This window comes from Piliocolobus tephrosceles, chromosome 1 (assembly GCF_002776525.5).
Source record: "Piliocolobus tephrosceles isolate RC106 chromosome 1, ASM277652v3, whole genome shotgun sequence".
In the NCBI taxonomy this organism is placed as follows: domain Eukaryota; kingdom Metazoa; phylum Chordata; class Mammalia; order Primates; family Cercopithecidae; genus Piliocolobus; species Piliocolobus tephrosceles.
This window is the reverse complement of record NC_045434.1, coordinates 215,985,425-216,003,495: the sequence shown is the minus strand read 5'-3', so window position 1 is coordinate 216,003,495 and position 18,071 is coordinate 215,985,425. Positions and strand designations below refer to the sequence as shown.

Here is an 18,071-nt window from a genome sequence, read left to right as displayed (position 1 = left end):
CAACCCCAGCTCTACCAAAATAAAAAAAATTGAGCTCGGTGCGGTGGTGCATGCCTGTAGTCCCAGCTACTTGGGAGGCTGAGGAGGGAGGATCACTTGAGCCCAGGAGTCCAAGGCTGCAATGAACTAGGACTGTACCATTGCACTCCAGCCTGGGCAACACAGTCAGACCCTATCTCTTAAAAAAAGAAAAGAAAGTGCTATGAACACACAACAACAAAACTGACAAACTTACAGCTTTCCATTGTCCCCAAATGACTGGCAGTTCAATCACTGCATAATTAAACCCTGGAAACATCACAGAGACCAATCATTTCTCCTTCTAAAAACCATTTTCTTTCATCTCCATTTCAGGTTCCAAGACCACGGCAGTGGTTTCCATTGTGCCAGAGAGGAAATCAGCTCTCCCCAGCTGCAGACAGACAGGCACACAGGGCCTGAGTTGGCCTCCCAGAGCCATGGAGCCTCCCTCTGTGGAAGCAGCTCACTGGGACATGAAGCTGGCTTCTTGCTTTTGTTGTGATGATGTTCAGAACACGCCTGCCCTCTGCCGAGCAACAGCAAGAGCACAGGAGCAGCAGCCGGGCTCTGCAGCCAATGCTTCCTCTAAGCTCCAGAGCCAGGCCAAAGAATCCAGGCACTGGAAGGGCTCACAGGAGTTTCACGTGGGTTACACTGATATTCCTTGACAGCGTCCACTTTTCGACGGAAAATTATAGCGCGCTCATTGCTCTGACGAGTGAGAGCCACTCAAGAGGGGCTTTCTCATGGCTGTGATGACGGGAAGGGGCACAACCCAATTACCTGCATCCCTCTGCCAGGGCAGGTGACTGCCCTGCTGCTTTGGTGACACTGGGGCTGGTGGGCTCTGGGAGGAAAGATTCCCCTGATGGGGGTTTAGGCTGTTGCTGGAGAACCACCAGGATTCCTGCCCAGTAACTCCCCTCGAATAAATAAAGGAGGGAAAAGAAGCCTGTCACCCAATGCCGGCCACAGTCATTAAGGAAAGAATCCAAGGGAAAGGTATGTCCACCTCAAAAAGAAAACTGAGAAACTGCACAGGACCGTGGCCTCCAGGATTATTTTTTAAAAGACACTTTTTTAGAAGTTGAATGAATGATTCGCTGGCTCAGAGGAAGTGCAAGGCAATTCCTCTCCACCAGGAAAGGTCTCAGAGAACACGGAATTCTGAGCTCAGAGCTGAGAGGTGTTGGGGGACTGCTCTCCTGCATATGGACCCAATGTAAATAATTCATCATTTGCAGGAGAAAAAAAGAAAAAAACACCCAGCTCTGGATCAAGACAAGCCTTCTGCGTTCCAAGTCTTTTCCAGGACATCGTTGTTTGCAAAGTCATGCCACAGCCCCTTCTCTCAGGGTCATGTGTGACACGGGCACTCCACAAAACCCAAGTATGCAGCGTCCATGCGTTACCACGTGAGGGCTGGACAGCCATGGGCGCTCCAAATGCAGTCCCCTGCTACTGGCAGCTCACCAACCCCAAAGCAGATCCCCCCAACCCACTGCTGATAGGCAAAGACCAGAAAAACCCAGGCAATGAGTAAAACCAGAGAAAGATTTTTGCCAAGTCTCGGAATCACCCCTGAAAAGGGCAAAGGGTGTTTGATGAACCTCTATTTCCACGGGGGCGTAGACAGAGCAATTAGCAGACAGGGTGCAAACATGCTGCCACACCCTCATGCCTATGAATGCCCACTCCTGGGGGCACTCTGTGCTTCATCCACACTTGTGAGCAGATACTGTGTACATGGATGCGCGCACACATTTGCACACACAATTAAATAAGTTAACTAGTTAACTAAGCTGGAACAAAATCTTTACTCTGTATGAGAATGCCAAGGAGATGGAGGAAACTGCCTGGCACAGAACACACTGCTCAACAGCTTGGCAGAAGGGATTCATTCCTGGGGCATCACTGGCCTCTGCTGCCCGCACAGGGCATAGCAGCTGCAGACAGCAGGCTCCGCAGACAGCGCGAGGGCTTCAGCATCACCCTCACAGCTCAAAGTGCCCTGGCCACCCCACACTGTCCTTGCTGCATTCCCTTCTTCAGCAACTCCAAGTCCAAGGGTGCAGATTTTTCCAGAGGCTTTAAGAGCTATGTTCCACTAGTCCCCCGGGCGCATCCCCAGCCTCAACAAGAGACGCACCCAGATGACAGGCCAAGGCGGAGCCGCGTGGCTCCCACAGTCGGCTGCCCTTGGAGCCACCAGCACAGGTATTCCAGACCCCAAAAAGCCACGAGCTCCTAGTCTCCCTAACACATCTGAATCGTGAACTGCACAGGCGGCAGGACACACAGCTGCCAGGATGTGCTGAAATGCAAGTGCTGCCCAACTTCAGCTGCAACGGAAGCCCTCAGGGTGCATGAATGTAATCCCGAGAAAGGCAGAGACGTATCCATTCCGAAGACTGCCCTACCACGCGACTGGAATTCTACGGGGATCAGGATTCTGCAGCCCAGAGACAGAGTAGGGAGGTGGAAGCCCCCGCTTCTGGCCCGTGCAGCGCGGATCCTTAGGAAGGTCCGAAGCCTCTCTAAATGGAGAGCTGAAGTCAGAGGGGGTGAGGCAGGAGGAGGGAACTGGCCCCGGCACCTCGGTGACTGCAAGGCATCCCCGATTTGGGAGCATACTCCACCCTCAGCATTCTACAGAACATTTCACAACAAAATGCAGCGCTCCTCAGAAGCAGGAGGTCACGGAGGCCACAGCAGGTGGTGCCATCAGATGCACAGGGTTGTCGCTCCCGCCCCCACTCGCCACCTGGGAATAAGCTGGTAGTTATTCCATCTCCACGCACCTCAGTGTCCTCCTCTTTAAAATGGGTACACAGGATCCTGACCTGCACAGGAGGATGACAGGCACGAAATGACGGCATGCTTCTGAACCGATGCCCGGCCACAGGAAGAGCCTCCCGGTAAAGGATGGCTACCTTCACCACCAGCTGCACAGCTGTCACAGCACTAGGTTTCGGGGGCTCACTGTGCGCACCTGAGGAAGCTAAAGCTAAACAGCCCTATCCCCAGCAATTGGCCCAGCATCGCCACCACCGGGATCTCACGGCGAGGGGACCCCCTGCCTGTGCGGAAACAGCACTCTAAGGGCTCACCCGCAGTCACACACGTGATTTACAACATGAAACCTTTTGTGACACGGCTGCCAGACAGCCCTCTAAGAGGTATTTGCATAAGCTGTTTCACAACCTTAATGTCAGACACATCTTTAGCTGTCATGACATACACTCTAGCCAGGCTTTTTATTGAAGCTTCCTGACCTCTGAGGTCATTCTCTCCCTCTACTACCCATGGGAGGAAGGGCAAGAGCCAGGACCCATCCATGTCAAGACACACACAACCCAAGCGCTGGGTGATGGTGGGGTATGGAGAGCAGTTAGCTTGTGGCCCGAGGCGGAGATGCTGACTGGCCAGAGCAGGGACCCACAGAAAAGGCACGCCTGGGCAGTGGTTACCTAGAGTAACGTCTCAAAGGATGGCCACTGTCACCCCCACTGTTACTCCTCATACAAACTGTCACAACACCAGGCCTCTTGGGCCTCCTTCTGTACCTGAGAAAGATCAAACCAAGACAGACGAGACCCTCTCATCCCTCTGTCGCCTCCACACTGTCCCTGCTGCACACTCAATGTGCTCGGACACCGTCCCTCTCAAACCCCCCCAACTCGAGTTCAGCTGTGAAGCAGCAGCCAGGCACGGGAAAGGCCTCCATGACCTCCATGACATCACCGGCTCTTAAGAGTAAAACGCCAGCGTCCCTAAGAAGACCCTGTAGGACCCAGTCAGAAGGCAAGACGGGGCCACTCTGCCAACCCCACCCACCGGCGCACCTGGGCTCTCCTCTCGTCCTAACACCCCCGGCTCTCCCCGCTCTGCTTGAAGCAGCCTCGTCCCTGCTTGTCACGGAGCCAGCTTCTTTCTCATCCTGTAGGGCCCAGCTGAAACGGCAGCTTAGCAGAGAGGCCTCCCTTGTCACCCACCTAAAGCAGGTCTCTGCGCTCTCCTATTGGTCTCCTCCTGAGAACTTAACTTGCAATTACTCTGTTACCTGCTCGGTGTGTCTCCCCAACAGTCTGCAGTTCTGTTAGGTGAGTGCCATCATCACCCTGAGCCTAGCTCGACGCCCTGCAGAGAGCAGGTGCTGAATGCAATGCACGCTGTGCAGTGAACCGCAGACACGGGGCACACCGGCCCGCAGGGTGGCCAGCCGCAAGACCACCTGAGGGAAAACACACTCCTCAACAGTGCCCACCCACCTGCCGGTCTTAAGACAGAAGGCACAGGTGTGAGTCCAGGCTCTGCTACCTGCTACCTGGGCAAGTCACTTTACTAAATCTTAATTTCTCTATACAGGAGGGAGGGAAGAAAGGAGGGAAGGGGAGGGGATATGGGAAAGGGACAGGGAGGGGAAGGAGAGCAAGAAGGGAGAAGTAAGGGAAGGGGGGGTGAAAGGGGGGTGAAAGGGAGGGGAGAGAAGGGAGGGAGGACAGGGGAGGGAGGAGGGGAAGGGGGGTAGGGGGGAAGGGACGGGAGGGGGCAGTAGTGGCAGCGGCCACAGATGAGGTCAACCATTTCCCAATATTCCCAAGAACTCCAAGGTTCCTTGAGACAAGACCCCCATGCCCCTGACCCTTCAACCAGAGCAGAGCAGAGCTCTCTCGTCTGTTTAAGAAAACTGGCTTCCACGTAAGATTTTGTTTGGAAACAAAGTGCCCAGACTGAGCTCTATGCTGCTGGGACCCACAAGTCTGAGACACCCTGTGAGGTCTCGGCAAGGCCCCACTCTCTGGGCTGCCCCCCAGGACCCCCCGCACACCCACCCTCCGCCTTGGAGCAGCCCCTGCCTCTGTCACCAGGACCCACCTCATTAAAGACGATCCTGGACGGCGGTCTCGTCGTCGGCTTCACCGTGGTTTTCCACGTCCTCCCGAAGAAGTGCCGGTAGGTAACATCAAAGAAAGACACTCGCAGATGGCATTCAACCTCTGACAGCACCTCCAGCACTCCCTAGGAAACAACGGGGAATTGGCCCTCAAGAGTCTCAGCACCATGAGCCGGGCGGTCACTGGCAGGCCACGTGGGTGCACATGGGGCCACCTCGCTTAGGTGTAAGCACCCTGGTTTCCTTATCAGGGGACTACCTCTCTCCCACAGCCACTGGTCTTGGTGGGGTTATAAACCAAAGCACTTGGCCCTCCCATGGCCAACGAGAGACTGCAGTCCCCTGGAACAGACACAGGCTTCTGACTCAGCCAGAGCCCAGGACGCACAAGAGGACATGACCACAGGACACACGTGCCTGCCAGGATGAGGCCCAGGGCTGCCGGCAGCCAAGAGGCGAGAGAGAACAAGTCCAGGTGACATCACCTGAGACCTGGCTCAAGTCACACCTGAAGCTTATGCTGGCTGTGGATTTGTTGTGTGAGTTAACAAATCACCTCTCATTTAAATCATTTTGGATGCGTTTTTTAATCATTTCCAACCAAATGAGCCCTTCCTGATATAACCAGAAACTCTAAATCCTCAACTTCCCAGATTTTGGGGTGATGCTGGCAAAGGAAAAAGCAGATCTTTGAGAACTGAGAAATCATGGCTGCAAATACAGAACAAAGCAGCCAGAGTGTAGACAGGCAGGACCCTGCCCAGAGCTTTACCACTTACAGCAAGTGTTGCTTTAGCCTTTGCTCTTCTGTGACAGGTTCTTACCTGAGACAAAAAGTCCCCCACCTTTCTTTCACCCATTCACTTAGCAAATGTTACTTAAACATCTATTCTGCGCCATGACTCTCTGCCAGGCACATTTCCAAGAATTAGGGAAACAACAAGGAACAAAACAGACGAAATCTCTGCCCTTACAGGGCTTACAGGGTGCAGAACGGGGAGAGGTGGGCGGGGCAGGGCAGGCTCTCTGACATGACCCTTGAGCTGAGAGCAAGGAGGGCATGAGAAGAACCAAAGGGGGTTTGGGGAGAGGGAGCCAGGCAGGAGGAGGAGCAAACTCAAAAGTCCTGAGCGGAAGAGAGCACAGGTGCTCCAGGAGCCAGCGAGAAGTGCAGGAACTATATTTAGCTATAGTACCTGTTTAGTACCTGCTTTTTGTTTTTGTTTTTGTTTTTAAGAAAAGGGTCTCCTCTGGCCACTGCAGCCTCCACCTCCCAGGCTCAAGCAGTCCTCCTGCCTCATCCTGTCAAGCAGCTGGGACCTGGGACCACAGGTGCACTCCACCACACCCAGCTAATTTTTGTACTTTTTGTAGAGAGGGGGTTTTGCCAGGCTGGTCTCGATCTCCCGTCCTCAAGTGATCCGCCCGCCTCGGCTTCCCAAAGTGCTGGGATTACAGGGGTGAGCCACCGTGCCCAGCCTGTAATTTCTAATTTTCTGTATTACTGATGCTCTGGCATCTGGGGCCTCAGTGACGAGACAGACCGTCCCCCAGAGCCAGTTAATTCCTAGGGTGGCAAATGGCAGGCCTGTCAGAACATGTCTGACATGAAAACCAACCCATCCAGAGCCCACACGTCCCACTCCATCTGGCTCACACACCCCAGGAGTCCCACCCTCTGCCCTGTTCTCTCAGGGTCAGTGAGCAGAAACGTCAGGCCATCCCTGCACCTCAGAGACCATGACATGACTCTCCTTGGCCAACGCCAAGCCTGTCCAGCTGCTCAGCCTCCCTGGCCCAGTCCTCCCACAAAACCACAGTCAAGTCTCTGCCCTGCCTCCCTTCCACCCTCCTGCCTCCTGAGCAACCCTGCACCTCCCCAGCTGGCCTGTGGGACATGGCCTGTCCCATGTCCTGGGAGCCCTGAGTAACACACAGAGTCTCAGCTGCAGTCGTCTTCTGATCCGCTGGCCTCACCACCCCTGAATGGAAACCAATCCTAGCTACATTCTAAGCAGAAAGCCCACCAGACTGCAGCAGGCTGGGCCAGGGAGAAGAGCAGGAATGAGCGCCAGGCACAGGAGCATTCAGGTAGGCCTCACAGCACGAGGAGAAGCTGGGCTTTCACTCCAATCATGCAGAGGCCAGGGAGAGATTCTAAGCAGAAATGACACAATCTGATTCAGAATTAAAATTCCCGCAGCTGCCATGTTGGGGTGGGAGTGGAAGCAGGGGCCCATTAGGAGGCTGCTGCCACCAACCAGGCGAGAGAGGGAGGGGCAGGGAGGGTGACAGGAAGCAGGCACACCTGGGCTCTGCTGCTTCGCAGGAGCGGCTGCACGGTCATGAAGGGAGAGAAGCAGGAAGGGCCAGCTGTCTAGGCTGGCCCAGCCCTCCTAGGTCCAGCACTGGTCCCACATCTCACGTAAAGCAACCTGGAGGGAGGTGGTGTCATCTATGGGGACGGGGAAGGCAAGCAGAGCAGGTCTGAAGACTCCAAGCCTGGCTCCCATCACCATGCTGCCAGGGCTTGGCCCCAGCTCCCATCACCACGCTTCTTCCCTCTTCCCCTGGGTCCCTCTTCCTCCTCAGCTCCTCCCGCATTCAGACCCACCCTCTGACCTGCCTCATCTCTCCCCAGAGCAATCCCCTGGCTTTTCCATGTTGACTGTCTGCCGCCCCATCTAGAATGTGAGTTCTGTGAGGACGTGGGTCTCGAATAAGCGTGTTCCCTGCTCTGTCCCTGGGGTCTAGGCAAAGCTTCTGCACGTGCCCCTCCTCACCCGGGACTGCCCGGGTTCCCCCAGCACCCCGCCCCCTCCTCCCCTGCACTCTCACGAGGCTATCCTCAGGCAGGATCCCCGTGGCTCCCAGAACCGTCGCTGGCTGGGGCTTCTTTCCAGAACGCCACCTCTACGCTACTCACACCCAGCCTGTTCAAACAAGAATCCACTGAGAGCTCCTGAAGGCACAGTATAGGGCAGAGTCAACCCTGTCATCTGCACAGCCCCAAACATCGTGGTGCCCAACGAATATCAAACTGCACTGAAATACTCACCCCAAAATAAAGAAATGTTATCAATGATCATGGTAAAATTAAACTAAACAAAAAAAGTAAATGGGACAGTATGAGAAATATACTAAAATCATTAACAAAGTGCCCTGAATTCAAAACAAGCATGTAATATTCTTCAGCCAACACCTTTCACAGGGAAGAAGGCTTTGGCCATTATCTAAAGCTATTAATTCTCAAAACAACTAAAATTACACAAACTTGTAAGACTATCTACACCAAACCTTTGTATCATCTACTTCCAAACTCTATTTATAGAATTTATACAAATTCTATTTACCGTCTTTTAAACACTGCATTTTGATTGATCTTTGTATATATAACACTGCATTCCTGCAATACGCCCCACTTGATCCTAACACCCCATCATTGATACATATTGCTGGCTTTGTTGTCCTAATAGTTTCAGGGCTGCTGTGTTAACATTCATGAGGGATACCAGCCTGTACTTTTTTGTAGCGCCCTTGACTGGGTATCAGAATTATGGTGGCCTCAAAAAATGAGCCGGGAAGTATTCCCTCCTCCTCTATTTTCTGAGTTTGTCTAGAATTCGTCTTACTTCTTCCTTTAGTATCTGATAAAATTCAACATTATATTTTTAACCTCTATAGCATATGTTATCATGATGCTTCTTTCATTTTAATACTGGTAGCCTGTGTTTTCTTTTCCTTTTTTTGTCTTGATCAATTTTAATCAATCTTTTCAGAGAACCAACTTCTAGCTTGGCTGATTTTCTCCATTACTTGTCCTTTATTAATTTCTGCTCATATACGGTCATGGGTAACATAATGACATTTCCATCAGCAACAGATTGTATGTATGACTGGCCCCTTAAGGTTGTAATACTGTATTTTTACTGCTTTTTCTATGTTTGATATACCGTTGTGCTACAATTGCCAACAGTATTCAGTAATATGCCACACAGGTTTGTAGCCTAGAAGCACTAGGCTATACCATGGAGTCTGGATGTGAGGCAGACTTCACCATCTAGGTTTGTGTAAGTACATCCTATGATGTTTGCACAGTGATGGACAAAATCGCCTACCACCACCATTTCTCAGAATGTACCCCCATTGTCAAGCAACCATGCATAACTGTATTTACCATTTCCTTTCTTCTAGTTACTTTGTATGTAATTTGTTCCTTTATTTAGGTTGTTAAGGAAGAAGCAGAGGTCACTGATTTTATACCTTCTTCTTTTCTAATAGTCATGTAAAGCTATACGTTTCCCTCAAAGAACTGTATTAGCTATATCCTACATATCTGTATATTTTCTTCCATTATTCAGTTCAAATTATTTTCTAATTTCCCTATTAATTCTTCTTTGATCCAGTATGTTAATTCCCTACTATTTGAGGATTTTCTAGATCTCATATTATTTATTTATAACTTAAAAGCACAGTAGTCAATAAACATACGCTATAATTTGGGTCCTTTGAAATTTATTGGGACATTTTAATGGCCCAGCAGAGGGTCTATCTTGATGACTGTTCCATATAAACTTGGGAATAATGTGTACTCTAGCTTTGTTGGGAGTGGTGTTGAAGAGATGACAAGGTGATTGACAGTATACTTGGGAAGAACGTGTACTCTAGCTTTCTTGGGAGTAGCGTTGAAGAGATGACGAGGTGATTGACAGTATTCGTCAGAGCTTCCAAATCCTTAGGAGTTTTTTGATCTATTTGTTTCTTCAGTAATTGAGAGAAGAGTTAAAAGTCTCCAACCATGATTACGAATCTGAATATAGTTCCCTTTAGTTCTGTCCAATTTTGCTGTTTTGTACAAAAGAGTTATCAGAGCAGACCTGACTGTTATGCTTTGAAAGACCAGCTTAGAAGTCTGGCCTTTTGCTGGAGTCTGGGAACTTAGATTTCAGGAGAGTTCCTACCACGTAACTGGTAAGAGGGGCTCACCGTGCCTAACCCGTTTATGTACCGTGGCTTATGCTAAACACGTGTTTCCCTTCTGAGAGTCTGGAATTTTGGACGCTACACAACATTTCACGTGTGTTGTTACGATTCCTTGCTGGAGGAATCAAACGCATCCTATGTGATTCAACTGAGAGGACTCTTGGAAGTTCGAACCCTCTTCCCTCAGACATCCCCCATATGCCTCCTCCCTTCGCTGATCTTGCTCTGTATCCTTCTGCTGCCATAAACCTTAGCTGAGAGTACGACTATATGCTGAGTCATGTGAGTCCTCTTAGAGACTCTTCAAACCTGGGGGGTGGTCTTGGCGGCCCCTAACACAAACGCACATACCGTTAGGGATTGGTAGGTTTCCTTGAAGATCACTGTCTTTATGAAGTGCCCCTTTATTTCTGGGAATACTCTTCACCTTGAAATCTACTTTTTATGCTACTAGCACAGACGCAAAGCTTTCTTTGCTTCGTATGTACATGGTTTATATTTTTCCACCCTTCTACTTGCAACCTGTTTATGTCTTTATGCTTAAAGTGCACTTTTTTGTAAACAATATGTAATTGGGTTTTAAATATCTTTTAACATATGACTTTGGATCAGGAATTCCACTTCTAGATATTATTCTGACATTACCTGTATATGAAAAAAATGAGGTTATTCACTGTAGCAGTGTCTGTGACAGCAAATGACTGGAAAAAGTCTAAATGTTCATCAATCAGGGCCTTACTGAATAAATGATGGCTCGGCTGGGCGCAGTGGCTCATGCCTGTAATCCCAGCACTTTGGGAGGCTGAGGCAGGCGAATCACGAGGTCAGGAGATCGAAACTATCCTAGCTAACACGGTGAAAGACCATCTCTACTAAAAATACCAAAACTTAGCCAGGTGTGGTGGCGGGCACCTGTAGTCCCAGCTACTCGGGCGGCTGAGGCAGAAGAATGGCATGAACCCGGGAGGCAGAGCTTGCAGTGAGCCAAGATTGCACCACTGCACTCCAGCCTGGGTGACACAGCAAGACAGTGTCTCTAAATAAATAAATAAAGGCTCATTCATACAAAGAAATACCGTGCAGTCTTCAGAAATAACAAGAAAATTTTCTTCATGTAATAACATGAATGATCGATAAGATATACTGCCTGAATTTTTTTGAAAAGCAAGGTACAGGGCCGGGCCTGGTGGCTACACTTGTAATCCCAGCACTTTGGGAGGCTGAGGCGGGCAGCTCACCTGAGCTCAGGAGTTTGAGACCAGCCTGGCCAACATGGTGAAACCCCGACTCTACCAAAAATACAAAACCTTTGCCAGGCGAGGTGGTGCACATTTGTGGTCCCAGCTACCTGGGAGGCTGAGGAAGGAGGATCGCTTGAGCTCACAGGGAGGAGGTTTACAGTGAGCTGAGATCACACCACTGCACTACAGCCTGGGTGACAGAGTGAGACCTCATCTCAAAAACAAAAGAAAGAAAGGTACAGAATGGAATACACTAAGTACCATTTGCATTTTAAAAAGGAAAAATAAACGTAGGTATATTTACTTGTATTTGCTTAGAATGTATGAAAGTTGTACAAAAACACACTGTATCTAGGGTGATACACCAGGTGCCTGGGGATGCCAGGGGATGATTCACTTTTCCTGTGTATCCTTGTCAACTTTGAAATACGTGAATTACCTTTTCACAAATAAAAATAAAATGAAATGGGGAAATAAAATTTCCTTTGCAAACTTCCTAGGAAAGAGGGACGTGCTATCAACTATCCCGTGAGCTTCTGGAAGGCGGCTGAGCCACACAAGGAGGGTGGCATCCCAGCTACAGCCGTCGCCCTGGGCCGCTGGCTCCACTCTTACTTAGCAGGTGCTGCTGCTCTTCTATAAAATGGGAGTAAGGTGGTGGCAGCTTCACAGAGCTGCTCTGAGGATTAAGTGAATTAACACAGTGAAGTGCTGGAAGTAAAGCTATAAAAGCAGCAGCCACCACAGTACCTACCACAGCGGCAAAGACACAGCAGGTACTCAATCCGAGGGCTTGGAATTGAACGATACAGAACATCAGTGATTTAATAATAGTAAATTAGTCACAGACCCGGGGCTCCAACAACTGAATATATGTGAATATCACTCTCCCAGCTGCAGAGGAAAAAGAACTTGCCAAGCCAAATCCTGTAAAAAAGGTTGACAATGGCAAGACTGATCCTTCTCATGCATCCCCATGGGCCATTGGGCCTCACGAGGACAATCCAATCGTGTGGGTGTCCTATGGGCAGCAGCACAGAAGCACCAGCTTGTCCAGTAGGTTCCCCGCCAGCTGAAGGGCACAGATGGATGTGACGCCATCAGGGCCCAGGTCTGAGTGTGCCCAAGGCCGTGGTACATCCAGCCACGCACAGAGCTGCCAGAATGCCCGGAGCTCAGCCCCTGCAGTCCTCACTGCCAGGCTGAAAGCGGGCCATGCTGAGCCATGCACAAGGCCACCTGGCTCAGAAATAACCCAGGAAATCAGAGTACTTGGGTTTTTAAATTGCTCCACTGTGGGCATAAAGAAACTCTACCCAGTGTCAAAAGTGCTGACCATGTCACTGAATCAGATTCTCTTTGCTGATGGGCCACTTTGCCTCCAAATACTGCCAAGGCCCAAGGTAATGGGTATGGTGGTATAAGATGCAAGTGAATAAGTGAAAATCAATACAGATGCTCTTTGACCTATGATGGGATTCCATCCTGATAAACCCCAGTTAAGTTGAAAATATCGTAAGTTCAAATGCATTTAATACACATAACCTACTGAACATCAGAACTTAGGGTGGCCCAGCTTAAACATGGTCAAGGCACTTCCATGTGCCTACAACTCGGCAAAGTCATCTCACACAAATACTTTTTTTTTTTTTTTGAGAAGGAGTCTTGCTCTGTCACGCAGGCTGGAGTGCAGTGGTGCCATCTCGACTCACTGCAAGCTCCGCCTCCCAGGTTCACACCATTCTCCTGCCTCAGCCTCCCAAGTAGCTGGGACTACAGGCGCCCGCCACAAAGCCCAGCAAATTTTTTGTATTTTTAGTAGAGACGGAGTTTCACCGTGTTAGCCAGGATGGTCTCGATCTCCTGACCTTGTGATCCGCCTGCCTCGGCCTCCCAAAGTGCTGGGATTACAGGCTTGAGCCACCACGCCCGGCCCACAAATCCTATTTTTAAATAAAATGTTAGGTATCTCATGTAATATATTGAAAACGGCACTAAAAGTGAGAAACAGAATGGCTGTATGGGTACCACCATAAAGTAGCAAAATCAAAAATCAAACCATCATAAGCCAAGGACCATCCGTATGTTAACTGGAAGCCACATCTCAACTAACAGCAATCACAACATGTATCTGCTAATAGCACGTTTTGTTACCTGCCTAATTATCGGTCCATCCAGCCACTTGAGGACACACTGGAAAGCTGTGGATTCCTTCACAAGCTGGCGTGCTCTCTGTGGGTGGGGAGGGACAAGTACATTTTGGGTGAAGATCCTGTGCCAGTCATTCATCCTGCCCGCCTGAGGGTCCTGTGGGCTTCCCGGATGACCTGTGCCAGTCACATTCAAATAGAGAGAAGAGCTGTAAGGGCTACAGTGGTCACAGCAATCCTGAAGGCTTCTGCCTCCCACTAAATCCCAGAGGAACCTCCGTCCCCCAAACCGGCACTCTGCAAACCCTAGACAAGTGGACTTGGTTGCTGGCCGGCACCCACGCTGCCTTCCCTGGGAAGTACCATTTGCATTTCAAAAAGGAAAAATAAATGTAGGTATATATATTCGTTGTATTTGCTTAGAATTTATGAAAGTTGTACAATAACACACTGTATCTAGGGTGATACACCAGGTGCCTGGGGTCGCCATGGGATGACTCATTTTTCCTGGGTATCCTTGTCAACTTTGAACTATGGGAATTACCTTTTCAGAAATAAAAATAAAATCTACCTCCAGAGAACCCTCCGCCCCACCCCTACTCCCGTGGGCCAGACTCAGAGCACGACTCTCCTAGCCTCTGTGGCTGGTTCCGGATGGGGACACGAAGGGATGTTTTGCACAGCTGTCAAGGTTGGGTACCACACAAGGACACCAGGCGCAGGTGCTGAAATACAGCCCTAGGGTGGGACCATCTTGCAGGGGGCCCAGGGAGCATGAGAGAGGGAATATAGTCCTTGAGCTGAGAGGTGGTCAGCCTGAAACTGCCCGGGGCCACCTCAGGAAACACATAAAAACAAGCAGAGAGGAAAAGGCAGGAGCAAGGGCCACTGGGTCCCCATGTCATTATTAAAGCCCTGGGCCAGTCACCCCAAGACACTTCAGCTACATGGACAAAGTCTCTTGTTGCTAAAGCCATTTGGGGACAGGTTTCAGGTGTTACCAGCTTCTTGGTGGGTCCTGGCCCATTTTGAGTGTTATCTGACCCCGTCCAGCGAGACCAGGATCTAAATCTTCTCTAGCCGACACAGAATCCAAAGATCTGAACCTCAAGAAGAGGTTGAATTCCATATACTAAAATGGCGAGTAAGGAGAAAAAGCAGTGGATTTGGCCTTCTAAGACAGCAGCTCTCTAAGTACATTCCCTAAACCCAAGGTTTAACAGGACCCTGTCAGGGCTCTACAAGGTCAAAACAATTTTCCTGACACCCAGGTGTTATCTCCTTCACTAAGGTGGCGGTGGCAGTGGCAGTGGTGTGCTGGGGCAGAGGCAGCAGCAAGTAAAGCCACTGGGGCCTCATTGACCCAAGGCTGGTTGGGTTGGGTGAGGTCCTCCCAACCTCTCACAGAAAAGAACAAGGCAGCTTCAAGTAAGAACATCGGTGGTGAAGCTGGGAAAACTATTCATCTTATTATATCTTGACCGAAATCGGTAGACACGTTCTTAATTTTGTTAGACAAAATGGAAAATACACAAGCATTTCTGCTGCAAACTGAAGGGCAACAGTCATCCCCGGGGGAAGCCTTGCTGTGACTGGGCTGCAGGCTGAACGCACCGCTTTTTTTATTCAACACCATTTTCACTAAGAATGACTGAGAGACAAAACATGGGGACTTGGCAGACATCTTCTCAAGTGTGAACAAAGTAAGCATGTCACTTCCGGGAAAACAACTGTGATAAAAATGGAGTTTCCAAGCAAACATTAGAATTGAAAACGTTTGTATCCTCCACCATGAGCCTACCAGCTTCACACGTCTTCAAGACTTCCCTGATGAGACGGGCAGTGAAATAACGTGATTGTCTAAGGTTACACCATTAAATGTGTCAATAGTCAGAAGGTCTGCATGACTCCATGAACCAATATTTTCTGAACAATGCGTAATGGTACAAAATCCTGCAAGAATAAAACATCTACCCAAAGTGCAAGACAGACCAAAGGACTTTAATGTCAGAGCACGAAGAGTTCATTCACGTGGTAGAGACTCCACTTTAGAACAAATCCTTAAGAAACTCCTGCTCCTGGGGTTTCAGTGCAGCAGCAAGGAATATCCACAATGACCCAAGAGATTCCTCCCTAACTAGATAGGGATGGACTTCCTTCACATACTTCAACCAAGGCAACACAGGCCAACACAGAAGCTGAGTACAGAAGCAAACAGGAGCCTTCAGCTGTTTTCTCTTAAGGAGACTGTAAAGACATTTGCAAAAATGCAAAAGAATCCCACTCTTCTAATTTTTTTTCTGTTTTGTTTTGGATAATATGGTTGGCTTTTGTAAAAAATGTTTTTATGTTAACATGTCACGGCCTTGTTATTTTTAAATAAATTAATATTTTTAACATTTCTCAGTTTTAATTTCTATGGCAGTAAACATTGGTAGATACAACTCACATAAACAAAAGTTCTTTTTTCTTTTTTCTTTTTTTTTTTTGAGACGGAGTTTCGCTCTGTCGCCCAGGCTGGAGTGCAGTAGCCGGATCTCAGTTCCCTGCAAGCTCCGCCTCCCGGGTTTACGCCATTCTCCTGCCTCAGCCTTCCGAGTAGCTGGGACTACAGGCGCCTGCCACCTTGCCCAGCTAGTTTTTTGTATTTTTTAGTAGAGACGGGGTTTCACCGGGTTAGCCAGGATGGTCTCGATCTCCTGACCTCATGATCCACCCGTCTCGGCCTCCCAAAGTGCTGGGATTACAGGCTTGAGCCACCGCGCCCAGCCAACCAAAGTTCTTTGGGGTCCTCAATAATCTTTTAAAGGGTAAAGGGATCTGAGACCAAAAAGTTTGAGAAGGGTTGTGCTAATGGTTCACCCTCTGCACGCTCCCAGCATGTGTGGGAATCGAGAGGACACGATCAGGCAGCCTGAGAGGGGCCGTTGCCCCGGGTCCTGCCTCCACCCACAGTACACCCAGATGCTGCATGTGGGCCAGGTACTCTTCAGAGGACCAGACTGTCTGGTCCTGTGTGAATCCAGCAGGCACACACGCTGGTTTGTTGCTTTTTGTTCTCTGTGGGCTATTTTTGTTGCTCAACTTCCCTTGTTTTGTGGAGGACCCTCACCCAATTCCATGTGTGGGGAGGGCTGCTCCCCAATTCCAGCCAGAGGTCTGCAGTGACTGGTTCAAGGAGGAACACATGGCCCACACTGAGCCATCAGTCTTTCCCGGGAGACTTGAGCCCAGGCTGTCTCTCCTCCAATGCCCACAACTGCCCACACCATGCCAGGCCAGCCCAGAGCCCCAGGGGCCACCACAGGGAGAGCCGACTTTGGACTGCTGACCTCCCTAACTGGAAAAGAATAAATTTGTGCTACTTTTAAGCAACCAAGTCTGTTGGACTTTCTTACAGGAGCCACAGGAAATCATACAGCTACCAAGACTTTTAAGCAGAAGACACCTGACCAATACCAGCTCAAGGGCCACCTCCTCCAGGAGGGCTTCCTAGGTGCTCCCAGGGTCCAGGCCCCAGGCTCACATGGCCTCTGTGCTTCCCTTGGTCACAGCATTTGTCACCTGTCTTGTGTTGAACTGCTCACTGGCCAAGTCCTTGAAGAAAGAAGTCACATTCCTCCTGTGTCCTTGGTACCATCACAACTCAGCAAACGGTCACAAAATCAAACTGAAGCTTTAGTAAAGCTACCCTGAAGCTTTTCTTTCCCACTGATGTTTTATAACATTCAGAAGTGTATTCATACAAAATGCAGGCCGTGATGGCCCCGGGTGGGGATTTTACAGAGGAAGTATCTCCTGACGCAGATGCCCATGTTCCTCACCTGCCCCAGATTTCTGACCCGGTGTCTCCTCCCTGGGTGTCTGCAGGACTCAGTGCCACACTTGGCCCGAGGACACCGCTGAAGGACGTGTGCACGCCAGTCCACCCTCACAGGGAGCATGAAGCATGCTGGCCCCCTGCTGTACTAGCAGGGCACACACTAGGCAGAAGGGCATCTGTTCCGAAAGCACCTGCCACCCACACAGAAGTCCTGGGGCTCGGGATGTGAAGGCAGGGCAGTCACAGTCCGAGGGACCACGGAGGCCGAGGTGACACCTGGGACTCTGCAGGTGGGAGCCCAGGTGGCCGCAGCAGCTCTCAGTACCCTCCCAGCACCTCATAAATCTCTCTAGGTGCCCTTCCGCCTGCTCGTCACTCCTTTCCACCTCTGCTCTGGCATCCAGGAGTCAAACCAAATGCTCCCTCCTCAGAGTGAAAGCCCCATCCCCACCTCTGGCTGCTCCCACACAGGCCAGGTGACAGAAGAGCCACCACACTTCACCAGAGCTATGCTGTTGTCCTGTGAGACTGTGAGCTCCATGACATCAGGCTGGGTCCGCAGCAAAAGTCTTTTAAGGATGAAATACAAATGCCCTGGAGGAAGAACAGAGGGGCCTTTGGGGACAAATCAACAATAAAAAAGACAATCGAGAGGGCTCCAGGTCTTGAACCCAAGAAAAGGGTACAGTGGGCTCTCCATGAAAAAAAAAAAAAGATGAAAATACACCCGTTTTTAATGAGCCCCTGATGCAAGACAGGAACTCACAAACATTCCATGGTTACTGTTGCAACAACTCTGCAAAATGAGAATCATCATTATTGCCATCTTACAGATGAGAACGCTGAGACTCAGGATAAACAGCCAATCCAAGGTCACACAGCTAGCTATTATAACTAGTTATTATAATAGCATTATAGTTATAATACTGTAAACTATTTTTTTTTTTTTTTTTTTT

At 49.8% G+C, this 18,071-nt stretch overlaps 1 protein-coding gene across 3 annotated transcripts in view; it reads right to left on the bottom strand.

Moving 5' to 3' along the window:
- Nucleotides 1-18,071, bottom strand: part of NPHP4 (nephrocystin 4) — a 138,029-nt gene that overhangs the window by 116,595 nt on the left and 3,363 nt on the right. For all 3 annotated transcript variants that reach the window (XM_023215199.2, XM_023215200.2, XM_023215201.1), the window contains exons 2-3: nt 13,297-13,469; nt 4,900-5,043 (exon numbers count right to left, since the gene is read on the bottom strand). In XM_023215199.2, the coding sequence (XP_023070967.1) occupies nt 4,900-5,043; nt 13,297-13,469 (317 nt within the window). The remainder of the gene's footprint in view (nt 1-4,899; nt 5,044-13,296; nt 13,470-18,071) is intronic.